This window comes from Pipistrellus hanaki (genome assembly GCF_964339955.1).
Source record: "Pipistrellus hanaki genome assembly, chromosome: 1".
Lineage (NCBI taxonomy): Eukaryota > Metazoa > Chordata > Mammalia > Chiroptera > Vespertilionidae > Pipistrellus > Pipistrellus hanaki.
In genome coordinates, this window is record NC_140503.1 from 2,319,233 (window position 1) to 2,346,512 (window position 27,280).

Genomic DNA, 27,280 nt, shown 5'->3' on the forward strand with positions numbered 1-27,280 from the left:
AGACGAGGGGAAGAATTTAGCTTATAGAATTCACTCGGACTCTGCAGAGAAGCCTGCAGGGTGGGCGGGCCGGCACCCAATAGAGGCCAGCCCACCCCGTACCTCAGACCCGCTAGCGTTTGGTGCATTCCTTCCTGTCTTTTCTCTGTGTATATACATGTACTTTTCCTGTGCATATTTCTACATACATGACAGCAGGTCACTCACACAGCTTAGTGGCTTTACACATACGTAGTGCAAGCATCTGTACCGCACGCCTTGGGGAAGAGCTCGGTATTCTGAGCGGACCCTGCTGACTCCCGAAGGACTGCGCTGGTCAAATGCCGGTTTATTTACTTTCGGAATCAGTTACACGGCTCAGAATTCACAAGCCGCCAACAGGTTTGTGGGCAGCAGCCGGTGCGTGGCTGCCAGGGGCTCCCCCCTCAGCCCGCCCCTCCCGTCCATGGCGCCTGACGCGGCCCTCCTGGTGGAGCCAGTGCCGAGGGGCGTGCAGCGCCGCGGCCAGGGGTGCATGTCCGTCAGCGTCGTGGCTTCTAACCGGCAGCACCGACCCCGTGAAGGAATCGGTCCATTTCTCTGCCTTTCCCACGCCGGGTTAGAAAGCCTCGCCACCCAGAAGCCAGACGCCGTTCAATCCGCTTCTTGTTTGCTTTGTGCAAATAGCCGAGCAGTGGCACACGGGTCCCCTCAGCCCGATGCCACCTGCAAGGTGCAAACCCCCGGGGGCCTGGCTGGGCTCGGGGTGCCCCGGCCTCACCCCCTACTCCCACCCGAGGACAGGGAGGGTGCGGACTAGGCAGCCAGGGGCGGCAGCGCCGGGCACCGTCACCGGTCTCACCGGGACGAGCAGCAGGCCTGCGGGGCCTGGAGTGGGCTCGTCAGCATCCGGCCCGGTGCCCAGCCATACGGCACGTGTGCTGGTCCCTCAGGGCACGTCGCACCCTCGCTCGCTCCCTGAACGGAGGTTTCAGCGCGGCGGCCTCAGTGCCTCCGGGGACCAGGGGACAAGCACCTGTGGGCGACCCCTCCCGCAGGGCCGCCCCCCCGGCGGGCCGGAGTGCGTGCAGCGAGGGTCGGGTCAGGCGACCACGGCCGCCGCGCTCTGCGGGCAGGGGGGCAGTGGGCAGGCCTCCCCTCAGCTCGGGCGGGAACTCGGCCTCTGTGAGTGCCCAGAAGGCACCTGGTCACGGCGCAGACACGGGGACCGGCTTGGAAAACATCTAGGTCGTTGTACTGTCTCAAAGCACAACCGAAAGCCAGAACCAGGGAGAAACCGTGCCCAGCACTGGAGCCGTGGGCAGCGCATCGAGGAGACGGGTGATGCGTGGAACCCGAGGGCCTGGGAGGGGCCTCTGCCGCCACCAAACCTACGACCACGAGGCGTGCAGCAGCACCGGGCCAGCACCCGGTCCCCCGGGACCCGCAGCACCCTCCATCGCCGGCGGTGTCCACGGAGACGTCCCTCCCGCTTGCCACCGGGTCCTGGGGGCTTGACACCTTGCTTAGTAGGAAACAGGCCTCGAGGGCCTGGGCCCCGAGCGAAAGGCAGCTAAAACCAGCAGCAGCCGGAATGGGCAGCTGTGTCCAGAGAGGAGGGCTCAGGGAGGACACAGGCTGGGCCCCGAGTCCTACAGCTCAGGTGCCGGCGAGGTGACTGGGCGGGCGGGTGGGCACGGACTGACATCTGACGTGGCCACAGCAACCACCACCCTTTTAGGGGATCAGCCCAAACGCCGGGATAGCGCCGGCTGCAAGGGGCTGGGCAGGACGCACGGGGGAGGCCCACTGTCGGCCGCTGCAGCTGAGGCTGCGGGCTCGGGACAAACCCCGGAAGGCGTGAGGCCTTCCTCTGGCTTCAGGGAACAGACTTCTCTCCGAAGCCTGGTATTTCCCCCCATCGAGGTATGTTATGCAGGTCTGTAATACAACACACAAAAGGCAACAACTGCCACTCTCCTGAGGATGCCCTGGTCTCGTGCCCGCAGCTGGAGCTGGACAGAGACCCTGCTGGCGGGTGCCGACCGCCTGGTGCGTGCCGCCCGGCATCGCCTGCTGCCTCAGTGCTGTGGCTGGAGTGTCTCCAGGCGGGGAGCGCGTGCTGGCCTGGGCGGCTGCGGCGTGGCCTCCATCCCGGCACGGCCAGCGCCCGCCCCTCCAACGCGGCCGTGTTCTCATCCGGGCGCCTGGCGTGGAATGTGCGGGAACCCGTCCCTGGAGGAGGCGCGCACCTGGGAGCACGTCCAGTGGTGGGAGCACTGACCTTGGGCCTCGACGTGCCGCGGGGGCAGCAGAGGTGTGGGTCAGCACACGGGGAACGGGTGTGCACCTGGCCGCAGCCCCTGCCACACAGACACGGCCGCACAGGCTCCGGCCTCTTGGCGGCGGCTGCGGCTCTGGAACGAGACGGAAACACACGGTGGGAGCAAGAGTGGCGCCTCCCTGCCCACATGTCCGCATGTGTGGACGCGGCGGTCCGAGCGCGGCTCAGAGCCGATGGAGCACCGCACGTCCGGCCGCCTGTGCGCCAGCTCCTTCAGATGACCTCCCACTCGTCCTCCAGGTCCTCGGGGTGCGTGGCGGCGGCCGGGCTGCTCTGGGCGCCGGGCGCGTGGCTGAAGGTCCTCGTGAGCCGCTGGAGGAGGTAGCCGGGCGGGCCCACTGCCCACAGCTCATCTGAGGAGGTCACTGCGGGGACAGAGCAGCCACACCGTGAGCCACCCAGAGCTCCACGCCCCCACGGGGCCCTTTCAGGATGTGGGGCCAGACGCCCCCTCCCCGGACCTGTGCCTCCATTTCCTCAGGCGGCCCTGCCCCCTCCTGGAGGCCCTGGTGCACCCCAGAGCCGGGTGCAGCTCCCTCCCTCAGGGTCACCCAGGGCTGCTCTGGGAGGGAGTCCGAGGGAGCTGCCCCGACAGCCGCCAGCACGGTCCGAGCCTGGCTCAGGGGAGCCGCGCACCCACCCCCGGACCTGCCTGTGAGGCACGTGGCGTGCCCGGGGACCTTCTTCCAGTAGTCCCCCGCGGGGTGCTTGTCGGTGACGCCGTAGCGCCGGGCGAGGTCCCCGTTGGGGCAGCGGGCCCACACCGTCCTGGTGCTGAGCGCCAGCTGGCAGGCCTGCAGCCCTGCGGACAGAAAGGGCGTCCGGTCTGTCCTCAGACCCTGCGGCAGGCAGGCGCACCCCCCCAGAGCCCGCTCTCCCGACACTGCGCCCGTCCCCACGGTGACAGCGCCCTGGGCGGGGCCGGGGGAGCTGAGGGAGGGGGCCCTCTGGCCCTGTGCGGCGCTGGGGGTCAGGCCAGGCGGCAGTGGCTCCGGGGGGTGAGTGGGGGAGGCTGAGGGGAGAGAAGGAAGCACGCCACCGAGAGGCAGGGGCGGACCCGGCAGCAGAGCAGCAGGAACTAGACGCCCACCTGGCACGTGATCCCAGCCGGTGCCCACGGGCATCTCCTCGGTGATGCCGACGCGGACGTGCACGCTGCACCGGCTGTCGAGCGCCCACAGCATCTGGTCGTTGGGGCTGCAGTGGACGCTGACCAGGGTGGCCCCGGCAGGCTGCGGAGGGAAGGGGGGCGCTGGTTTTGGACAGAGCAAGACCGAGGTGCGAACTGAGGCCTGTGACGCGGCAGCAGGAGGTTCTAGAGACCTTGGCTGGTTCCTGCCTGCCAGCCTGCCAGCCACTCAGCCCACGCCACCGCCCACACCCCCACTCAGGCCCCCACCACCCACCACCAGGTGACTGCTCAGCATCTGCCACATGCCAGGCACGGGCCAGGGGCTGGCAATCGGTTTCCTTGGCTCCTGGATTTTGTGAAAATTTTTTTCGATTTCAGAGAGGGAGGGAGAGTAAGAGAGTGACAAGGACATCAATGAGAGACAATCACTGATTGGCTGCCTCCTGCACACGCTACTGGGGATCGACCCGGCAACCGGGCATGTGCCACCGAGCCACACGGCGGGCGTGTCCTGGGTGGGAGTCCTGGGGAGACAGGTATTCCTCAGTGGTCCACAGTGAAGTGGGAGCTGACCCTGACAGTGGTTCTCACATATGACACCAAAGGCAGAAACAGCAAAAAGGTAAATTGGGTCCTAGCCCATGTGGCTCAGTGGATAGAGCGTCAGCCTGTGAATTGAAAGGTTCCAGGTTCGATTCCCTCAGGGCACAGGCCCCGGTTGTGGGCTCGATCCCCAGTCGGGGACTTGCAGGAGGCAGCCGATCCATGATTCTCTCTCATCATGGATGTTTCTGTCTCTCTCCCCCTCTCCCTTCCTCTCTGAAGTCAATAAATATATTAAAAAAAAAAAAAAAAAAAAAAGGAAAATTGGACTTCATCAAAATTAGTAACGTTTGTACCTCAAAGGACACCATGAGGAAGCAGAGAAGCCTGCACACTGGAGAAGGCGTTTCCAACCGTGCACCGAATACAGAACTTCTAACCCACACCGACAAGCAAGCACCGCGTTTGTTAAGGGGCAGAGGACGTGGAGAGCCACGTCCCCGCCCTGGCCGGCGTGGCTCGGCTGGCTGAGCTTCATTCATCCTGGGCGCCAGGTGAGGGTTCGATGCCTGGTAGGGGGAGTGCAGGAGCAGCCGATCCATGTTTCTCTATCTCCCCGCCAACTCCCACCCCGTCCATCTCTCCCTAAACATCAACTGAAAATAAAAATATCTTCCCTGGCCCTCAGGGACGCAGCCAAGCGCCAGGCAGCACATCCTGGCCCACAGGCGTCTGGGAGAGGGAGCGGGAAACAATAACAGTAGCGGGAGGACGGAGCACAGGGACCCTCCTCCACCCCCCACATGGTGTGCAGCGGGTGTGGCCTGGAGAGCAGCCTGCAGGCCCAGCGGGTGGACAGGCCCGGCCCAGCAATCCCATCGGGTGTGTACCAGGAACAAGGGCCTCTCCACCGAGATCCCGACTGGGCACCAAGGTCAGTGCGGGAGTGAAGTCACCACAGGACAGCCGATCCCGCACTGCTCTTCCCGGCCCTGCGAGGAGACCAGCCCTGCCGGGGCCAGGGTGACCGTCTGGTAGACTGACCCTGCCGGGGCCACGGTGACCGTCCGGTAGACTGACCCTGCCGGGGCCACGGTGACCGTCCGGTAGACTGGTCCCCGCCGGGGCCACGGTGACCGTCCGGTAGGCTGGTCCCCGCCGGGGCCACGGTGACCGTCCGGTAGGCTGGTCCCCGCCGGGGCCACGGTGATCGTCCGGTAGACTGACCCCTGCCGGGGCCACGGTGACCGTCCGGTAGGCTGGTCCCTGCCGGGCCCACAGTGACCGTCTGGTAGACTGGTCCCCGCCGGGCTCAGGGTGACTGTCCGGTAGACTGGTCCCTGCCGGGCCCACAGTGACAGTCCGGTAGACTGGTCCCTCCCGGGCTCACAGTGACCGTCCTCGGGTGCGGCGTAGCGGGAACACCGCTCAGTGCTGACGATGAGGAGCAGCAATGGGGGCTCCGGAAGTTAAACGAGCTCACGAGACAAGCCCAGGAGTGGGGGCACCTTCCAGGAAGCAGGGTCAGAGCGGAGAGAAAGAGGAGAGAGAACAGCAGAGGCCGGCCAGGCAGCCATGGGACGGAAGCACGACCCCAGGAGGAGCCGCAGAGAAGCCGGCGGAGGGGACGGTGGCTGTGGCCGGCACCAGGCCGTGGCCGAGGCCAGAACAAAGGCGTGGTCCCGGGCACAAAGGACAGGCCTCCGGGCACAGCGCTTTGTCCCCAGAACCGGGACAGAGAGGAGCAGCAGGCCAGCCGCAGGGTCAGCACAGCGCGGCCCAGACGCTCATGGCCACGCTGGGCGCAGGAGGCCTCGCTTCTCAGGGACCGCCCGGCCCGGACGCCGTGTCCAGCACGGTCGGGGGGGGGGGGGGCCGCGTCTCCAGAGGGCACCGGCCACGACCTCCTCAGGAACGGCCGGAGGGTCAGCTCCCCACAACAAGGACGAGGAAGACGCGGCACCTAGGAGCGGGGGAGGGAGGGTGGCCCAGGGGGACAGGGTGACCAGGCCGGACCCGAGTGGCCAAAGCGCCCCAGAGGGAGGGACCCCTCCCAGAAGACGACCTGGTGTCCGAGAGACGGAGAGAAACGGAGCTAACCGCCGCCCCTGGAGCCGGACCGGAGCCTTCTCTCTGCGGCCGCGCTCTTCTCGCCACAGAGCAGCGGGCTCCCGTGTCCCACGTCCAAGCCCTGTGCGGGGCGGCGGGGAGGGGACGCCCACAGGGACCGGGTCTCCAGGGCTGGGTCAGAGGAGGGACTGGAGCAGGGCTGCTGACCACAGAGTTTGGATCCGTTGTCAGATATGCTGTTCTCTCTGATGATAAAAGATGTCCTGCCCTTTGAGGTAAATTTAGAAAACAGAAATGAAAGGTCATAATCCCTTAACCAGAAGCAGTAACTGTACTATGGGTTCTTCCAGGAATGTTCTCGTTTTGGTTTCTGTTTTCTCAGCCCTGGAAGCAGCCGCACTCCTGAGCGCGCATGGACACGGGGAGAGCAGACGCCCCTTCCCACTGCCACGCCCACCCCATGGCAGCGGGCACAGGGAGTGGCCGTTTCCGGTGAGTGGCAAGGCCAGCTCCAAACCAGAAGCCCTCCTCCACTCGGAGCGGTCCTCCAACCCATCCTCGACAGAACGCGACTTTAAGTGCACCCTCCAAAACATAAATAAATGAAGTGCGCCCTCCGTTATTGACGACAATGCCGCAGGGCTGCCTCGGGCTCCTCACCGGCACCCTCTCCGGGGCCGCGCAGCGCTGGGGACGTCTCTGACATGGCTGGGGCGGTGCGTGGCAGGAGTGACTCGGAGCCACACTGACACGTGGACAGCCAGGCACTCGGGAAGAGGACCCTGAAGGAAGGGACGGGGCACACGGCACCGCACACAGAGCTCCGTCAGTACGCTCGGCGCCTTTACACACAGGGCGGCTCATCAGACAGGGTTTGCAACTGATGTTTTCACTCACTGCTTCCGAGAGGCCTTCTCCCGGACACAAGCCCTCCGCGGGGCCGCGGCGGCGGAGGGCCTCCCTGTGCGCGTCCCTCACCAGCCTCCGCGCCTGAGGAGAGCGGCTCCCAGGCCCGCCGTGCGGCCGGCAGTGCTTCTCCCGCTGGTGGGCTGCGGCTGAGGCCCACAGCCTAGTATGAAACCGAGGTCACAGTTCCATTCCCGGTCACAGCACAGGCCGGGGTAAGGACTCCATCCCCAGAGTGGACGTGCAGGAGGCAGCCCATCAATGATTCTCTCTCATCACTGATGTTTCTATCTCTCTCTCCCTCCCCCATCTCTCTGAAATCAACAAAAATAATATTAAAAAAGAAATATGTATTTCAAAAACCCCCACAAAACCAGGGCATCTTGGTGCCCTAGTGTGACCTCTGCCAGCGCAGGGGGGAGGAAGTGAGTGACATCGAGGGTTGGGTGGCACTGCCTTAGGTCGGGAGCGAAGAGTAGAATTCCCTTCACCTTGTTCCGCTCTGATGTCCAAAATGGCGTTCATTCCGAGGGGTCATGGAAGGCCCAGTGGGGGCCGTGGAGGAGGGGGTCGAGGGGGAGGGGGTGGGGGGAGGGCACTCTCTCTGATACCCCAGCGCCCTCCAGTGGTCAGGCCCGAGTTTTTCTTTTTTTTCTTTTTTTAAGAGAGTATGTTAGTTTAATAGGTCTAGGGAATTCATTATATCCTTTCTGAGTCAAATGTTTATAAAAATCTAAATAATAATATAAGGAGAAACTCCAAGATCACATATAACAATATTCATGAGATATCATCCTCAATCCCTATATAATGAAGAACGTAAAGAGCATGAAGATAAGAGGAAATCATGTTAGGAAAAAAATGAGTTACCTGAAAATATCTTACTCTTCTACAAGTCACAGTTGAAGGTGAGCATTTATTGAACACCCTCAACTTTTTTTTTTTTTTTTTAATAATAAACCTTTATTCATATTATTACCAAAATTCCTCATTTTTCCCCCCTCCACTAGGTTCCCACCCCACCTCCTGCCCTTTCCCCACCCCCCATTGTCCTCATCCATAGGTGCACAATTTATGTTCAGTCTCTTCCCACACCCCCCACTCCCCTTTTCCCTGAGAATCATCAGTCCACTCCCCTTCCACACCTCTGATTCTATTATATTCATCAGTTACTATTGTTCATCAGGTTTTTTAATCTCCCCCCCCTCCCTTTTTTTTTTTATTGGCTTCCATAGGGAATTTAAGGTCAAAAGGAGCTTCCGGTGTGCCCAGAGCCCATTCATCAAAATCTGGGTAAGCTCCCTATTTTTTGGTACAAGATTTAGCTTATCAAGACCTGGGTGAGTCAAGGTCCTATTTGTTCCTCATTCCAAGCACATGGATTAAGAAATCAGCACTGATAAGAGGATTCTGCCAGTGCCCTTGGGCTCAGCTGATAAGAATTAAAAAAATGTTCATGTGCCTTCTCCAGCGGTTCTCTACAGCTCACCTTTTTTTTTTTTTTACTAATTAAAATAAAATTTAAACATCAATAATAGGGCTCTAAAGGCCCGAGCTTTTCTATAGATCTGGATGTTGACGTGACTCAGTTCCCTCCTATCTCAGCCCCCACCCCAGCACCGTGGGCGTGGCCTTCTCAGGTACTAGCTATATCCTGTTCGCATGCTTGTTTTACTTTGATGTTCATTTAGCTAAGTACAATATAAGTAAAGCAGCTGAATTTAAAACCATTTTGAAATGTTAGTTTGGCCATTTGCAGTCATGTTCGTCTTGGTTTTCCGGGTTTCTGATTTTCCGGGAAAGCTGTGACCCAGGCGGAATAAAGGCCCGGGAACTGACAGAGCCAGACGCAAGGGAAGCTGGGGGGACCCTCTCCCTGCGCAGGAGCCCCAGGCACCAGGCCCGGGCGGGGGGAAGGGCGACAGGGGCACCAGGGGGCGGAGGTGAGCACCAGGGTCTTAGCAGACCTCTGAGAAAGTAGAGGGGGACCAGCTTCCTTCCCCACCAGTGCCAGCACACGGGAAAGCCCAACTGGCTCTCAGCTCCACAGCGAACCTCAGGTGGACAGAAACTCTCCAACTGACGCAGCCAACTCCAGAGAGACGCTAAACACACTATAAATATTTTCTCCAATCTCTCACACGTTAGCAGGGCTGAGAACTGAGTCATTTGTTTGAGTGCTTTTAAAACCACCCCAAACTGCTAAGGAGGGAGGTGCTGGGGAGACGAACAGGAAAGAGAAACGGAGATTTCCAGGGCTCACAAGCGGCGCCGTCAGCACCCAGCACCTCTTCCATGTGCCCCCGGCGCAGCGTCCTAGCGCAGACGGACGCGCAGGCAGAGTAAGATGCAGCAGAAGGAGTGGTCCCTGCAGGAACGTGAAAACCTATCTGCAGTCGGTTCCTGATTCCACCAAGTGGCCCCGCTGTTCTAAATCCTCTCCATGGAGCTCCGAGCGCAGCCTGCGGCCTCCCAAGGAGCTGTGCCCCAGGGGCCCTTCCCTGGGCACGGCTGCTCATCACTGAGGCGGCAGCACACCCCACGGTCAGCTTTCTCCCCCAGTTTTAGCTCCGCTTCCGCGAGGTGGTTCTAGAATCTGAGAGAGGAAGGAAGCGGATTGTGGTTTCATGGTCTCCCACAGCCCGGGGATGAGCTGCGGGTGGCCGAGGAGCAGCAGGGGCAGGCTGGCGGGGCCCTCCAGCCTCGGCTCGCTGCCCGGTACTCCCACCCCCTCGGCAGCATCCTCACCGCCACCGGCGCTCATCCACCCGCAGACCCTCCGGACCGCAGGACTGCGTCGGACCCCACACTTCCCAGTCCAAGGTTACTCTAGGTCGCTGCTGGGCCTGCTAACTGCGACAAGAACTGGTGGGAGTGTCTGGGGGTCCCGGGGAAGCAAAGCACGTCCGGGAGGAAAAGGCCGAGACGGATGAGAAAATAGAAAAAGAGAGAAAAGCCAACAAAACCAAACGAGGGGTTTTGAAAAGATCAACAAAATTATCAAAACTTTAGCTGGATTAAGTAAGGAAAAAAAGGAGAAACAAGAGACTAAAATCAGAAAGAAGGGACATAGCTACCAACCTTACAGAAATAAAGTTATAAGGAAAAACAGGAACAAGTGGTGCCAATAAATTAGACAACACAGGTGACAGGAACACATTCCTGGAAAGACATAGACTGTTCATAGGAATGAAGAGAAAACAGAGCTGAGAGCAGACCGATGACAAGTAGAGACGAGTCAGTAATTGAAAACGTCCCCTGAGAAAGCGCGGACCACACCGATACACTCCAGCCAATGCTTACAGAGTGCTCAATACCCCCTTCAGAACTCCTCCGAAATCGTGAAACACTCCCGCTTCATCTAAAGGCCAGCAGGGCCGATCCCCAGACAGGCCCCGATGAGGAAAGAAAGCCGAAGAGCAACCGCCCTTAGGAACACGGACACAAAAACCGTCACAAACACAGCCCTGCAAGTCCAGACAGAGCCGCCACACATTGTCTGGCTCCGTTTGTAGGAAACGGGCTGATGTAGATATGGGAAGAAGACAGTGGCTGCAGAGGCCGAGGGCTGTGGGCGTCTGGGGGAGAAGGAGTGACTCCTATGGGTGCAGGGCTTGTTTCTGGGACCATGAGAAGTTCTGGAATCGGCTAGTAACAATTACTGCACAACTCTGTCCATGTACGGAAAAGGGAACATACTAACGAAGTAACATGAACCTGGCAGGAGGAGAGGAAGGAAAGTGCTGACACAGACGAACCAAAGGACGGGCCGGGAAGAGGGTGCCTGCTCTGAAGCGCTGTGCGAGCGGCCTACAGCCTGGGCGCGCCGCGCTCCACGCCGGTGACCAGCCGTCCGGTGACCAGCCGTCCGGGGCAGGCGCCGTGCGGGGAGGAGGCCGCCGCACGGTCCCCTCCGCGCCTCATGCCTGCAGGCGCGTCTAGGTCCTGAGCGCGTCACACAGGCGCTGCCCCGGCTCCCCCGCCCGGGGAGGGGCAGAGCCACACGGCGCCTCCGTGGCCGGGCGGGTCACCAGGGAAGAAGGAACCGGAAGGGCTCCTGTCCCCTTGTCGGCCTCCGGCACACGCCCAGGTCCAAGGGGCAGGACTGCTGGGCCTCACGTCACGCCTGCACCTTGCCCCTCGGCCTGTCGCCCATCCTGGGGGTTACGATGCCAAACTGCAGGTGGGTGTGAACACAGGTCTTTACCCAAATCCGGGTTCTTTCCTGTCCCACTCAAGCACTTTTGTTCAAAAACTGCTCCTGCCAGGCATATGGCAACTTCACGCTGTTTCCAACACAGTCAGCCCTTCACTTTCTCCCACAGAAACACACCGAGCTTCTCAGCCAGGCGCCGCAGATCCTTAGGGCCACCAGACAGGGCCCGGAGTCAGACCTGCTTCTGCCCCAGCGGCGGGACAGCCCGGCCAAAGCCAGTCACCGAGGACATGCTGCAGACGAAAGCGAGTGCGGGATGGGAGCGGATTTCTGAGTGAGCCTAACCCTAACCTCACCCCCACCCTCACCAAGTGCCGGTACCAACACATGACCTCCAGGCGCCATTTTCAGTGACTTTTACTTTCTTCTCTACAGGTCTGGACACAGGCTTTAAACATGCTCATTGTGTAAAGCCCGAGTTTGGGAGGCCACGGGATGGGGCCGCCGTGACCCCCGACAGGTCTGCCCGTGGTGGGAGGCCCGCCGGAGCAGCGGGGCGCCTCCCACAGCCGCCGGGCAGCGCCTGTCCCTCCGGGGCACGCTGGCGGCGGTCCCCTCAGCTTACCTGGACGGGCGGCTCAATCGCTATCCAGGCCGGAAGCATGAGACTGGGGTTCAGAGGCTGGGTGCCCACGCGGAAGTACACGCCGCCCCTGGAATCACAGGCCCACACGTGCTGGTTTCCACACGCCAAGCTCGTCAGTTTTACAGCCCCTGGGCACAAGGAACACACACACGAGTTACTTTTGCACAATGACTCCTCTTTCACCCACTCTCAACTTCAACTTCATTTTGCAAAGGAAGAGATGAGGAGCGTGACCGAGACCACCCGCCAGGCGCCACCCAGCAGCCCCTCTGTTCCAGGGCGAGGCCGCCCGCCGCCGCCAGCCGGAGCCAGGAGCCCTGGAGCGCGGGGCCGTCACCCCACGCGGGCCTTCGGTGGCGCCCTCAGATGGACTATTGCGAGCAACAGCCAAAGGGGCGGGGGAGAGGATGCTCGTCCCCACTGCTGCCCCGCTGGTGGCGGGGAGCGCAGCCTCCGAACCTTCACTTCGGCTCCTGTTTCTCCTCGTAGGTTAACTGAAGCGAAGAGGCAGGGATGTAGGAGGAGCTTCTACAGAGAAACCACGTTTGATTGACAGTCTATCTGGCAATCACCAACAGCCAGCCATCCCTGTCCACGTGAGGCCATGGGGACCAGACATGGAGACATGAGCCCAGGTCCCCCGGTGGCTGAGGCAGGAGGCTGAGGTGACCTGAGGTGAGGCCAGGCTGGCCTGACCCCACCCCGGCGACCTTGGCCCTGGGAAAGCACATCCAGAGAGCAGCCTCCGCTCAGCTCAATCAGCTCTGACGGACGGACGGACCTGCAACCCACGTCCTTAAACCGCAACGTGTGTGCGCCACATGGAGAAGACCAGTGACACTGCAGACTTCACAATGACCCGGCGCAGCCCGAGGTCAACACCGGCATGAGGGAGCCCAGCTCACGTGGTCGGCACCGGGAAGACAGCCTTCCACTTAATGTTCTCAAGGTCAGGACACGAGGACTGCGAGCAGGGGCAGCCCATCTCTGAGGCCGCTCCCATCTCCACGGGTGCTCCTGCCCCATCTCTCCACGGGGGCCTGCTGTGCCCGAGGAAGGCGAGGACCTGGGTTTAGAGGAAGCCAGCGGCTTGCCAGGCCCAGCTCTGGGCGCGGCCTGCACTGCCTTGGCCTGGCCTCCTGCCACCTGCCGTGTGACCGACGCCAGGCTCGGCTGCATGCTGGTATGGGTTTGTCAACGATGAGTGTTCAGGCAGAAGGGCCATGGCCATCAGTAGCAGCGGCTGACAAACTCTCAAAAGCGGAACAGCGGCCCAGGTGCTGGGATTAGGTCCAGAGGACAGTGTGAGGACACGTACCTGGGATGCAGGCTCAACCCTGGCCCTAGTCAGGCTCCTACGGGAGGCAACCAATGGGTGTGCCGCTCACATCTACGTCTCTCTCTAAAAGTCAAGGAAAAAATATCCCTCGGGTGAGGGTTAACAAACACAAACATGAGCCTGGGCAATGGCAGCTCTGGTCAGGGCAGGCTGGTAGCGGAGGCCGCCTGAGGCTGCAGTGAGCTGGACGTGGGCCTTGCTGGACAGCAGACAAGGATCTCTGCACGGCACCTGTGGAGCCTCCTGGGCCGAGGCCTGCCTGAGGGTGGTGAGTGGCCCCTGCACCAGGAGCCCTCCCTGCCCTTCCTCCTCCTGTGAGGCCGTGTGGCTAACCCTCCAACCTCAATGCAGTACAGACAATGCCGGTGCCCGCTGGCCAGAAACCGTGCGGCAGAGCATGGCAGGGCCCACCTGGCCCCTCTGGAGCCCCGGCACACCCTCCGCCTCGGAGCAGCCACACCGAGGCTGCCAGTCCATCGGGAATTTGCCTGAATAACCTAACGTTTGGGCTCATCCTATTACCTTGTCTCTTCGAACAGAATGAATGATTTATCACAGGTGCCTGCTGTGTGGCCCGCCCTGCAACCCGAGGAGACTGGGGGAGAGCAGTGAGAAGCAGCGTGTCTCCGTCTGCCTGAGCACCAGCCTCGCCGGCTGAGCAGCTAGTCTGCCCGGAGGAGACAGTCAGTGGGTCACTGATCCTGGCACAGGACACGCCCTTTTCCAGACTGTAAAGCATGACGCAGCTGCCACATGCAGACAGACTGGCAGAGGCAGTGGCACCAACTTCCTCTGAGTCCGCTCCTCCCAAGTTCTGAAAACCCCCAACCCAAAGCGGGAAGTGAAGCTCCCACAAAACCAAGAAGCCCATCGATCTGCAAGAGCAGCTAGTCAGCCTCCTGGAACCCAGCACTTACAAAGCCTCAGACTAGAGTTCCCCCAAGTGGAGCCGGAGGCCCTCACAGCGCAGGCGCATACCTAGCTGGGCGAGGTCCAGCCGGGTCCAGTGCAGGCCGGTGGGGCAGCTGGCGGACAGCGTCCTGATGAACACCTGGCCCAGGCTGTCCAGTGCCCACAGGGCATCCTGGCAGGCGGCGTAGGCCCGCATCTCGGTGTCGGGAGGCAGCTGCACGGTGGACGGGCGGGACTGTGCGTGCTGGGCGCCCACGCTGCACAGGTCCTTGCTGCCCTGGCACAGCCACAAGGCGCTGCCTGCGGAGAGTGCGCGGGGGGTGGGGTGGGGGGGTGTTACTGATGAAAGGGCCGTGCCTCTGGCAGCTGACACCCACGGCTCCCTCGCCACCGTGTGACAGAAGCTCCTGCGCTCTAAGGCAGCCTTGGAGGGCACACCACGACTGATGAGACTCGCCCGAGGGACTTTGAAGAAGTGAAAGAAGCAGGGCTCGGGGACGGCAGGAAGCCTACGATGTTGGCCGAGGGGCTCTGACCCGGGCGGGTCGTGCTGCTATGAACACGTGCTCTGGAGGCCGTGGGGTCAGAGGGCCTCAGAAGCATGGAACCAGGGGCTGCTGCTCTGCAGGGGGCGGGGCTGGGCCTGGGCGGAAGCTGGAAAGCCTTCCCTTCTCTTCCCTTCCAGCCCCTCCACCACGTTCAGATCCTTAGGTGCAGAAGGTTCAGCTTACAATGCACAGAACCCTCAGGCGAGTTAAAACCTGGGCCAATGTGTTTTGAAGACCTAGAGCAATACCTTGGCCCAGCCCAGCAGCGCCCAGTGAGCAGTAACACTGCTGCAGCACACGTGTCAGTAGCGTGCGCAGCCATGGCCAGCGTGACGGGGCCTGGGCAGGTCTTGGCGGACCAGGGCAGGGTTTGCTGCCAACTTGGAGCTAGCCTAGGCCTCAGAGCTTGCCGCTTTCAGCACTGTGGTCAGAGCGACCGGGAGAAGGCATGCTATTGCTCTGACCACGTTACCCACTTCCCAGTGGTGCTGAGGCTTGAATTAACTGGCTTCTTCCCTTGAACCAGGCTGCACGACCCCGTGCCACCCTGGGAGGCGGCTCCGCAGAGGGATCACCGAGTGCCCAGGCCCCCACGCTGCCGCTCCTGGCTCCCAGCCCGATGCCGGAATTCCCAAGAGGAAACGGGAAGGTGCCTAAGAAGCCGGTGCCCCCTGGCTGCGGTGCCCTGGCCCGGGGAGAGGCTGCGAGTCACGCTGCCAGCCCTGGCGGCTACACTGTATGCCCCTCCTCAGGACGCACTGTCATTAGACTCACTCAGCTTCACCGCTCTGGATCCCTCTCTCCTGGTCAGGTGGGCCCAGCCCCAGGGGCCCTCGGCTCAGCCCACAAGGGCCACTGGCCTGTGACATGACCCCACCGTGTCTCTGAGGTCCACCCAGCCACACCCCCACCCCACAAGGCCACATGCAGAGGACGGCTTTAACTGTGCCACGGCCGTGCCTGCCTGTGCTCTCCACAGACCTTCCTTCGTGGGGGCAGGGGAGGCCAGCACGAAGGCCCACTTGGTTGCGGACGCTGTCCCGCGGGGAACAACGTTGAGCCAGTACGTGCCTGGGGAGGGAAACAGAAGCAGGTGTTACAGAAGGAAGAAATGAACACACCAGAGCGTGGCTCTACCACAGCCGGCCCGGCAGCCCAGGCTGGTTCCAGCCTGCCTTCCGTGGAGGGCCGGCCGCTGGCCCTCTGTGGACACCGGCAAGCAGAGCCACCGTCCTGCCACAAAGCAGGGTGCGTTTACAGAAAGGATGGTGCGTGTGGGCTGGCACCGCATTACAGGTCTGGCTACAGCCTGGCGTTTTCAACAGCGTGACAGCCTCCCTCCAGGACATGGACTACTCTCTCTTCCTAGGCTCTTCAGGTTTGGGTGAGTTTTTTATTTAAATGTGAAATTATTAGTGTAAAACGGAGCTCCATTGGCTTTCTATCATAACTGGTCCCCAGGGAGACTGATGGCGCCAGCACTGGGTCCCAGTGCAGCACCAACAGAGGAGGAAGGGAGACGGACAAGCACGAGGACGCCTGTCCCCACCCTCCTCCCCCGGCCCCAGTCCCTGCAGGCCGCGCGAGGCTCTCCTCTCCACGCCGCCCCTTCTGGGACTGAGCTTCCCACCAGCCGCGTGGGAGCCGCAGCAGTGACCCACCGATGAGGCTGCCCTTGGCGACGTGGAGCTCGTTCTTGCCCGAGGAGATCCAGACGCCGCTGCTGTTCACCCCCAGCAGGCTGGGCTGGCACTGGAGCTGCTGAGACCAAAAGGCCGTGCGCAGCCTGTCCGCCACCTTCTCCACGGGCACCTGGGCCGCCGTGGCCACCGAGTGCGTGGCGTGCACGATGGTCTGGAACAGGCTGCACTGGTCGAACACCACGTAGTCCGTGATGCTCACCTGCGGGAGGGCAGACACGCCGTCAGGGCGACCCCCTGCGGAGCGGGAGGTGTGGCCCAGTGCGCATGCGTGTAGTGAGGGCGCATGTGTGTAGTGAGGGTTGAGGGAAGTCCAGCGGGACATCAACCAACTGCTGTCAGGACCCGGGGGGTGGGGGTGGGAGGTGGACAGGCCACCTTTTATACACACTTCCTCATGTGGATCTGCTACAAGCCTGTGACCGAACATCACCCCCTCACCTCTAAGACTCTGTTCTGGTTAGTGAGAATTGCTTTGTTTTTATTTTATTTTTTTAAAATATATTATTATTGATTTTTTACAGAGAGGAAGGGAGAGAGATAGAGAGCTAGAAACGTCGATGAGAGAGAAACATCGACCAGCTGCCTCTTGCACACCCCCTACCGGGGATGTGCCCGCAACCAATGTACATGCCCTTGACCGGAATTGAACCTGGGACCTTTCAGTCCGCAGACCGACGCTCTACTGAGCCAAACCGGTTTCAGCAGAATTGCTTTGTTTTTAAATTCAGGTATTTCTCATGGACAGCATGTACAATACCGAGACTATACAATAATGAGCCGTAAAAAGGCACTGTAAGTAACAATTTATTATCTGAACCAGGACTGTTATTCCTTATGCCAGGCCAACAGCCTGAAGCCCCGTCTCGGACTGTGGGCAGCACCTGGCTCAGATGCTGGGCCCTGCTTCTCTCACGTGACCTGAAGGTGCTTTTCCGGGCGCCTCCCGAGGGGCCTGCTCTCACCTGGAGCCCTCAGAGTTTGGGGCCTACACACGCCGGCGCTGGGACCACGCAGGGAGCCTGCTTCCCGGTGTGTGCCTCGCCACGGCACACAGGCCTGGGACAGGGAGCCCCCCACAGCAGGACGCGGAGGAAATGGAGTCTGGCAGCCAAGCAGGCTGCTCTCCTGCCACAAAGAACCACCTTCAGGGGCCGCTGCTGTCAGTCTCTCTAAGGTAGTGCTCTGAGCACTAGACAAAGCGCATCTGCTCTGCCCTTGGCTACTTAACCACGGAACTTAGTCCGCACATGCAGGTGAGCGTGTGCGTGCTTGTGCGTGTGTAAAACCCTATGACGTGGTGACGAGCACCGAGAAGGTGTTTTAAAGTCTCTGTGTAACTGCGAGTGGCACCTGGCGTGTAAATCAGAGGCGTATGTCACACACACACGTTCACCAAAGAGCAAGCACACTGCCTCCCCAGGTCCTGACAGCAGTTCGGTGGTGTCCCGCTAGGCTTTCCTCAGGGACCTGCGAGCCACAAGGCGAGCCGAGGCGACAGGGAGAGCTGCGGCGGCGGAGCCCACGCTGAAGACGCACCGCGTTTCACAGCCGCCGAGGGCAGCGCGGCCTTAGCGGCCGGGAGACCCCGCACACAGGGGCACCGCTCCTCTGACAACATTCCAGCCACTCTGGCTGGCACCCCCTTTCCCAAAGCCCTCCCTTTGGGCGCCACGGGGACTCCCCTGGTGAAGTACCTCCTGCTCAGAGGACCTCCGAAGAGAGAGAGGGGCTGGAATTGTGGGTCGGGTTTTCCAAACCCATTGTCTGTCAGAGTTAAACATCATCATCACCCAGGCCTCCGAATGGACGTCACGGGTTAACGTGAAGCAGATCCTAAGCCGCCTGCACCCGCGCGCTGAGCACCTCCTGGGTGGGAGGTCTTGGTGCTTCCACTGCGCTGGGATCCGGCAGTCTGACTCAGTAACCTAGTGTGGTTATTTACACACCCCCCCCCTTCTTTAGGGAAAAGAGAGGTCTGCTCCCCCTTACAGGGGCCCTCGGGCCCAACCAGAACACCCACTTGCCACCAGTGGTCGTCCTCCCCTTGGGGCTTCTTGGGGACGATGCCGGTCCTGAACCACAGGGTCCCGTGGACGTCCAGCGCCCACAGCGTCTGCTGGTCCCCGAGCGTCACGCACACAGGCTCCAGGGCCTGCCTCTCACTGAAACGGAGGAGGAATGGAGTCAGCAGCCAGGCGAAGCCCAGGGGGCCCAGGTGTGCCAGCAGAGGCTCCTGGGGGTCAGCCTGGGAGAAGACACCCCCCACAAGACCCGGGAGGGAAGCTGCGCTGAGTGAAGTCACTGTAACGCCAATTGTTCAACCGCATCGCGGCTGCGGAAAGGCACACGGAGACCGGATGGCAGGGAGCTCTCCAAGAAAGGAACCTAAGAACTGAGTGGCACAGGCCTAGCAGGAGCCAGGCCGCCAGGCCGCCACCGCTGCCCCCTCACTGGGTGCCAGGCAGTGCCGGCAGCTGCAGCTGGGCAGACCCGCTCTCTGGGCATCTGGTGCCACCCTCACCGGCCTCCAGGCTCAGCTGTGGAGCCGGGCGCCCCGTGCTTGCTGCGCCCCGTGGTTCGGAGCACTGGCACTCACCGGTGGGTCAGTCTTCTCTCCCCCCGGAGCTCCGAGGCAGGGCAGGCCCAGTGGCCTTCGCACACCCAGCCCAGCAGTTCTGGCTTACAATGGTACTTGCTCAAGTTTCGTGGGTTACTAACTGCAAACCAATATCCTAATCTAATTTTCTAAGGGCTATTAATAATTGTACATTAGCAAAATGATGTGATAGTAATTCCGTAATTAAAATTTTGAATGGCATAATGTAACCAAGTAAATTACAATTCCGAGGCCAATTTCAATGGACTAGGAGGGTAATGGAGAAAACAATTTGGCTCTAAGCATCGGGGATTCTAGAGAGAAGCCTGACGCTGGGCAGTTCTGACAGGCGTCCTGAGCCAGGGGGCGGGCGAGGCTCGGGCTGCACAGGGGGCAGAGGCACTGAAAACGCTGAGGACATGGCGTCAGCATCCAGGCGAAGCCCCAGTGGGTCCAGGCGTGCCAGCAGAGGCTCCTGGGGGGTGTGACCCAGCATCAGCGCCCTCAGAGGTGGACAGTGTCTCCAAGGTCGGGCTGCTCAAACCGGTTCTGACAACGCAGAGAGCAGCATTGCCCTGGAAACGCTCAGGGAGCCAGCTCTTCCCGGAAGGCTCCCTGGACGCCTGAGGGCGCCTGCTGCCGGACCAGAGGAGGGACAGGCGGGAGCTGCCTACCTGACGATGTCGCACTTCCACTGCTCGCCCTCAGGACAGAAGCTGCTCACGCCCTCCCGGTACAGGAGGGCTCTCTGCTCCGTCAGCGCCCACACCACGCTGCTCCGGGCTGTCACCTGGGACAGGGGGTACGGGCAGTCCACCTTGATGGCTCTGGCACAGGGGCGGTCCACGCTGAGCCCTGCGGAGATGGACAGGAAGCCCCCACACAATCAGGATGTCACACCTCACTGTTGTTCTGTGGACTTACTTTCCTTTTTTGACACTTTGCTATATTCCTCTGTAGTAAGTGCTTTCTAAAAGATCTAGTCAGCCCCTGGCTGGGTGGCTCGGTTGGTTGGAGCATCATCCCACACACAGGAAGGTTGCAGGTTCAAACCCTGGTGGGGGTGTGTATGGGAGGCAACTGTTCAGTTTCTCTATCGCATTGATGTTTCTCTCTCTAAAATCAACAACAAAAAAATCTCAGGTGAGGATTAAAAATAAAATAAAATAAAATAAAATAAAATAAAATAAAATAAAAGGTTTAGTCAGTTACCAGAGTGCAGGGAGATGGGGGAGGTAGAAGAGGGTAAATGGGGGATGAATGGTGACAGAAGGAGATTGATTTTGGATGATGAACACACAATATGATATTCAGATGATGTAATACAGAATAGTACCCAAAACCTATATAATTTTATTAACCAATGTCACCCCAATAAGTGCAATACAAGAGGGAAAACAGGTCTTGCCAACATACAATGGTAAATTGTGCTTAAATGTAACATCCAGGTGCAGCATTTTCAAACGCCGTGGGAAGCCGGGAATGACAACTCAGGGCTGGCAACGCCTGGACCAGAGGATGCCAGCCGCTGGCTCCATCTTGTCAGCCTGCTTTGCTCCCACAGAGCAAATGGACACCCAGGGTTCCAATGTCAAATGAAAACCCTGGATGTCCTCGGGGAACAGCACGGCCCATTGCTGGGCAGCACCAGCCCCAGCCCCTGACTGCCCACAGGGCTCCTGTCCTGCCTCCTGGCACCCTCTGCCCAGAGAGCCAGCAGGCCCTCAGGGGAGCTGGCAGAACTGAAATCCCGTAATCTGTGGTCTTCAACGTGCTCCCAACATGTCACACATCCATCTTGCCCAACCGCAGGCCTCGGGTGTGCTTGCTCGTACAGACTAGGTGGGGATCGCCTGCAGGACTTCTCTCCCTACTGTTAGGTCGCCAAAGGAGGAACGCACGAGGCCAGAGTGGTGAGGGATTACGAATTTATTCTATCATCTGCACACCGAGGGGCTCAGCCACTGCTTTACCTATTTTGAAACCCTGTCTGTCTCAGGACCTACAAGAAACATGGGGATGCCCAGCAGGGACAAAACTGGGAAAAGAACCTCATGCCCAGGTAACCTACTCTCCCCTTCCATATCACTAGTGAGGTCACTGAGACCCCTACTCTTTTCCCCCTAAAAATAACAGCTAGGGTCTGAGTTGTATTTCAGCTCCAGGCCTAGAAAAGCAGCAAAACCAGACAAGTGACGCCGTGGCAGCCTCAGGAAAAACCAGCTTTTACCTCCCAAGTGACGCACAGGATCGCTCTCGAGACTTCACCAAGCAGTCTCTGGGAAATGATGCTGCTGCGACCCTCGTCCAGCCCACCCCCCTGTGATCTCCACGCCCAGCCTCAGCAGAAGCAATCACAGAGGATGGCCGTCCCTGTCCCGTAAGACAGCGGTGGCATGTTAGGCTGGATGGAGCAGTTGATACCCTTCCCCCGGAATTGGCTTTTCAGGTCATTTCACTGTGGACAGTCCCTTTGCTGAGACCACTTTCCAACTGCGGTGACCAAATTCCATTCTCTCCCCTCCGGTATGCATACAGAAGTCTCCGCCCAGAGAAATCCCGCCAAAAGTCCTTTAAAAGCCGCTGACTCCCACCGGGCTCAGCTACCCGGTGTGCGGATGATTTAATAAATCTGTAACCCCTCACCACTCTGGCGACCTAACGCCTACAAATCCCGGCCGACCTGAGACTGTACCCCAGGAGGCCTGGGTGGAGCAGGGGCGTGTGAAACCCTGCTCTGGAGACCCCTAAGGCACTGCTGTTAGAGACCGCCCGCTCCTCACCCCAGGCAGGAGCACCCCGTTTCCCCACCGAGAACAAAACCCAAATGGCCCAGAGCTATTTCCACGGGAAGGAGACACAGAAGTAGGCCAGAGACCAGGGTTGGCCCATGACCCAGGAGCTGCCGAGCTTCCCCAGGGCTCCTGCAGGCTTCTGGGACGTGCTGGCCCTCCCGCAGCTGGGCTCTGACTCTCCAGCCATCAGCCCCGGAGTTCGTAAGAGAGATCACAACATTTGGCACCAGCAATACAGCTGGTTTCAAAGATTAATCTTTACGGAAATCCAATATGATCTCTTGACAACCAGAAAAGAGCTCCTGGATCTGGCTGGTTGCTCAGTGGTTAGAGCATCTGCCTGCAGACTGAAGGGTCCCGGGTTCAATTTCCAGTCAAGGGCACATACCTGGGTTGCAGATTCCTGGGCCCAGGGTTGGGGCCCATGCAGGAAGCAACCAATCGATGTCTCTCTCTTTCCCTCCCTCCACTCTCTCTAAAAATCAAGGAAAAATATCCTTGGGTGAGGATGAACAACAACAGGAAGAAGAGTTCCCACCCATCCGCCTGTCCTGCGAATCACTGCTGTGGGACCCCCTCCCCCGCTGTGACAGCACACAGACAGGGACTCGCCCAGTCTCCTCTGAGTAAACAGCTCAGGTTCCCCTCAGGGCAGCTTCCTTGAACTGCTATCAGGAGCAGACTGTTCCCGTTTCTCCGGACCTCCATGTGAGTGCGCAGAGAAGCGCCGGGGCCTGGCTGAGACAGCCGGGCACAGCACGGGAAGGGTGCCCGCCGCACGTCTCTCAGACCGGCCCTGGGGGGAGTGCCGCACACTGGTCACCAGGAGGGAGACTAAGGTTGCTTCTGTTCCTCACTAAACAACCCCGTCCCTTAGTTCTTGCCCTAAACGTGTCCTGGTTGAATGTGAATCAGCAGCAGGAAACAGCTAATATATGCAATGGCAAGCACTCTCTCTAGAAGGGTTCCTTTAAACGGCGTTCCCTCCGATGGCGCCCACAAAGCAGGCCGTTACCTGTCTGCAGGTACAGGTCTCCGTTGGTCCTGATGACCCAGGCGGCGTCCTCACTCAGAGCCACGAACACGGCCTGCGGCAGCGCCTCGTACCAGTGCCGCTTGCCCTTGATGGTCACTTTGCCGCAAGCAAAAGCCCGGTTAGACTTCTGCTCGATCTTCCAGAGGAGCGCTCCTGCAGAGAGCGCCGTCAGTCACGTGGACACGCCGCCTGGGCGCTGGGGGATTTCTACACGCCGCCCCAGGTGTGAATCTGGGCCCCCACCCGCCGGCTTCGGGGGCCTGTCACAGTGCGGCCAGTCTGACCTCCTCTGTGAAATGGAGACCACACACCACACAGATGGGGCACTCGTCACACCAACCGGGGGCGGCCTTCCTCCTCAGGGCGAGGGGAGACCACCCTGACAAGCTGGCATGTTAAACAGTGACACAGCCCAGGGGGAGTCGAGGGAATCCATTGCAAAGTCACAGAGGACAGTCCAAGGTCAGAGACCACTCTAGCAGGACTTCCCGCAGCTTCCTAGGGACAGACCAGGCACCACCAACAGGCACAGGAACAGTCCTGCCCGCCCGCCCCCGACAGGTGAGGTGGGAGACACAGGACTGGAGACACCAGGGACCGCAGCCCGGCGCTCCTCGCTCAGGGACCGCCGCTCCGGTAGGTAAGTGGCCGGACGGTGGCTGCAGACAATGGATGCTCTTCCCTCCTACAGGCAGGGAGCAGACTATTCACCCAGAGAGTGTGTGTATCTAGCTCATTTAAAAGTGATTTCTAAAAAGGAAACCAAATAGTCTGAACGTATCCATCTTGGGCATCGACCCATCTTCCTTAGTTCAGTTGCTTTAAAGCGACACTAAGAGAAGTGCATTTTATTTCTCAAGGAGCATGTTACCTCTCCCTCTATATCCTCAAAACTCAAGCTATTTGTATAGCCTACAAAAAGCTCATGTGTACCACTGCAATTAAAACAAAAAAACAAAAACTGACTGAACATCCACTGACCCTACTGCACGGACAGCAAACGAAGAGATCTGTCTGGAGAAAAGCCCTCCTCTCGCGGAGGCGGGGAAGGGGGGGCGAGCGGAAAAGGGCGAACCTGAGGGCGAGACTGCCACCTGCTGGACGGCATCTTCAAACTTCTGCCAGCGCAGCCCGGCCCCCCGCAGCGCACTGCAAAACAGGCCGCCTCTGTAGTCCAGGCACCAGACGTGCTTCTCGGAGACGCCCAGGCTGAGGATGCCGTGGCCGGGGCCGGAGTAGCCCATCCAGCTTTCTGCAAACTGAGGAGAGCGGTGAGGTTCAGGGGAGCGGCCGGTGTTTGTGCGGAGGACACGCTGTGTCTGCTCTACGGTGCCATTCCTGGCAGCACTGCTGTGCTCTGTGTCCTTCCTGACGTCACTCTTACACGGAGGGACCTGGCTCTGTCCCATAGGACAGCCCACCTTACAGACATGTGTCTGTACGTCACCTCACCACCGACATCAGCAGAAGCAGCTCCGCCACTATCTCTATTGTGTGTTTTAATCAATTTTAAAAATATTTATTGTTGAAAGCATTACAGATTTCCCCATCTCCCCACACTGACCCCTTCTAGCCCACCCCGTCCCCACTCCATGGGCTGTGCATATAGCAAGTTCTCTAGTTACTCTCTCCCCACCCACCCCAGCCGCTGTGTGTGTGTAACCACGTGTTCAATCACTGTCCCAATCCTCACGCCAAGGCACGGTGAGGCTCGTGGGAACCTGCCAGGACGCTCTGCAGTGGATCTGAGGACTAAGGCTTTCCTCGGGGGCATGGAGCAGGAGGAAGGTCCTCGGGGGGCCAGCGCCCTTTCCTCTGGGGAAGGACTTCGCTGAGCTCTGGCCTGGAGTCCCCCGCGCCTGCCCCCACCTTGGCAACCTGGTGACGCCGCTTGCTGTCACGTGCACTGCGGCATCCCCGGCTCCAAACCGCCCAGCGGCCGAGGCCCTCAGCACAGACCCAGGCCAGTTCCCTGGCACTTCGTCCCAGGACAAGCTGTGCGTGCCACTTTCGGACGGCACAGCGGAGGGTGGGGGTGGGGGGGTCTGGGGCCAGCCTGGCCCTTCACTTGCTCAGTGTGAGCCATCCAACTGTCCCAGGCTCAGCTCCCTTCTTTGGAAAGGGGGACAGCAGTGCCTATCCCCTGGCTTGTTTTGTTTTGGAGAAGTAACGCGATAGCTTGTGAGTGCCTGGCCTGGTGCCTGCCCAGATGGCACCAGTACCACCGCTGAGAGCCGGGCGGGATGTGCAGGGAAAGCACAGGTGGCTGCAGCTCACACTCACACCCACTCACACCCCCTCAGGAGGGAAAGTTACAGCACACAGGCCATTCCGAAACCAAACTCCTCTAATAGTAATTTCCTGCTATGGGATGTAATTAAAAAGCACTTTTTATATAAATGACCAAGGACTGTTCAAAGCGTCTCCTGGCTGCATGGGCTGGGAGCCCATGGCCCCGGACCGGCCTGCGGGAGCCTGGGCGCCGGTGCTGCCGGCCGGGCAGCCAGTGCGGGAGGGCAGGTCCCTGCAGCTGGTGCTGGGGGCGCGCCTGCGGGGCGGCGAGGACTGCCTGCCTCCCGCCTGCTCAGAGCCCTCTCCACCGCCAGGACTGGCCCTCTGCCCGCCGGGGTCCAGAATGGCCAGGCCGAGCCAGGCCTCCCCGAGGAGACCAGAACCAGTGCCGGTGCTGCAGGGCGCTGCGCCCGCGGGGACGCGGGTTTCTGCGCAGGGACACGGGTCGGCATGAATCCAGGCCACCCGCGGGCCCGGCACCGGAGATGCCCCAACCCGGACCCGAACCCCTGCCCGCAGGTTTGCAGCAGAAACAGAATCTCTTTCCGTAAAAGGAACACGGGTCGCCGCCGACGTCCCTAAGGACAGCAGCCCACATACCTGCTCTGACCTCAGCAGCCCCGTGTCGCCGCCGGCCGGTGGGCTCGGGTCCTGCGGGGAGCGGCCGCCGCCCAGCTCCGCCACGCTCGTGTCCGAGGACGAGGAGGGCAGCCCCGGGGCATAGATGTCCTCCTCGTCACTGGACGTCAGAGCCTGATCCCGCGGGGAATGCTCGGGGCGAGGGTCCTGGGCGCCGGCCGCCAAGGCGCAGACGGGAGGGGTCAGCCGTCCGCCCGCACTCCCCAGGTCACGCTCGGAAGCACCCACTGCTCTCTGGCCCGCGTCCTCATCAGCGCCAGCGCGCCAGGGAGTGGCGCCGAGGTGGCCAGGCGCCGCCATGTGCGTGGGCAGGCCCAGCTCTCCGCCGCTCTCCTGGACGCCGCCTTGGTCCGCTCTGGTCTCCGGCAGCCTGCCCTCGGCACCGGGGACCCCGCTAGGGCTGGAAGGCACGGGGGGCAAGTCCAGGAGGGAGGCTTCAGACAACGTGCACTGGGGGTCCTCAGGCTCCCAGCCCCCCGCGGCCTGGGCCTCAGCAGGGCTGTCCTGGTCTTGGCCAGGTGACTGTCTGCTACTGGGTCCATCGTCTGCAGGGTGAGGCTCTCCCTCGAGCTCTGTGCCCTCGCCACCTTCCGCGTCTCCCCGTGGGTGACGGGGTAAGAACAGCCCCCCACCGTGCAGCTCCACCTCGCCTGCCGGGCTCCATCTCGGGAGCTCCATCCTGTCCTCTTCGCTGAGTGAGTCAGGGGCGGGCTCAGGCGCCTCCAGGACACTGAAAGCCTCGGGGTCGTGGTCCTCCCGCAGGACACCGTTCGCCTCACCGCTGAGGCTGCTGTCCCAGTCGGGAGACTCTGTGCTCAGCCGGTCCACCATGCTGCCCAAGCTTGAGGTCGTGGACAGCAGGTCTGCGTTCAAGGACTGGGGACTGTCACCAGGAAATTCATAGCAGGGAGTCGATTCAAGGGAACTGTGCCAGGCGTTCCGGCTTCCACCTTCTGATTTAAAGTAAGAATGTTTAAAGTGAGGTATGGTTCTCCATAGAGACATGAATCAAAAACCAGAACTTTAAGACCCTGGCCAGGTAGCTCAGTTGGTTAGAGCCGTGGTCGGCAAACTGCGGCTCGTGAGCCATATGAGGCTCTTTGGCCCCTTGAGTGTGGCTCTTCCACAAAATACCATGGCCTGGGTGAGTCTATTTTGAAGTGGTGTTATAAGAAGTTTAAGTTTAAAAACTTGGCTCTCAAAAGAAATTTCTATCGTTGTGCTGTTGATATTTGCCTCTGTTGACTAATGAGGTTGCCGGCCACTGGTAGAGCATCATCCTCAATACGCCAAGGCTGTGGCCTGGACCCCGGTCAGGGCGCACATAGGAAGCCATCAGTGAATGCGTACGTAAGTGGGACACTTCTCTCTCTTCCTCTAAAAGAGTTTTGGCTTAAGAAAAAATACATTTTAAGTAAAGAAAAAAATGTTTTAAATAAATGAAAAATACATTTTAAACTGGCAAAGAACAAACCTCTCAAGTACAAATTATGCCAACTCAGGAATGTTTGAACAACATCCTACAGCAATGGGCTCTGCGGCTCCCTCACAAAGATGAGGAACAAACGAGCCGAAGACCCACTTCCAGAAGTTATTAAGGCGCTTAGGACTCTGGTAAGACTTCCTTCAGTACCGCAAGGGCCT

At 60.1% G+C, this 27,280-nt stretch overlaps 1 protein-coding gene across 3 annotated transcripts in view; it reads right to left on the reverse strand.

The window, feature by feature from the left end:
- Window positions 1-308: 308 nt before the first annotated feature.
- TECPR2 (tectonin beta-propeller repeat containing 2) overlaps window positions 309-27,280 on the reverse strand; it is a 43,807-nt gene continuing 16,835 nt past the window's right edge. For 2 of the 3 annotated variants that reach the window (XM_084861379.1, XM_084861380.1), the window contains exons 9-20: window positions 25,598-26,589; window positions 23,781-23,964; window positions 22,685-22,858; window positions 19,549-19,729; window positions 18,299-18,440; window positions 16,237-16,477; window positions 15,557-15,646; window positions 14,094-14,327; window positions 11,756-11,904; window positions 3,414-3,555; window positions 2,976-3,125; window positions 309-2,688 (exon numbers count right to left, since the gene is read on the reverse strand). In XM_084861379.1, the coding sequence (XP_084717505.1) occupies window positions 2,537-2,688; window positions 2,976-3,125; window positions 3,414-3,555; window positions 11,756-11,904; window positions 14,094-14,327; window positions 15,557-15,646; window positions 16,237-16,477; window positions 18,299-18,440; window positions 19,549-19,729; window positions 22,685-22,858; window positions 23,781-23,964; window positions 25,598-26,589 (2,831 nt within the window). In that variant the 3' untranslated portion in view covers window positions 309-2,536. Of the gene's footprint in view, window positions 2,689-2,971; window positions 3,126-3,413; window positions 3,556-11,755; window positions 11,905-14,093; window positions 14,328-15,556; window positions 15,647-16,236; window positions 16,478-18,298; window positions 18,441-19,548; window positions 19,730-22,684; window positions 22,859-23,780; window positions 23,965-25,597; window positions 26,590-27,280 lie in introns of all 3 variants that reach the window. The other variant, XM_084861381.1, reaches the window with a different exon arrangement.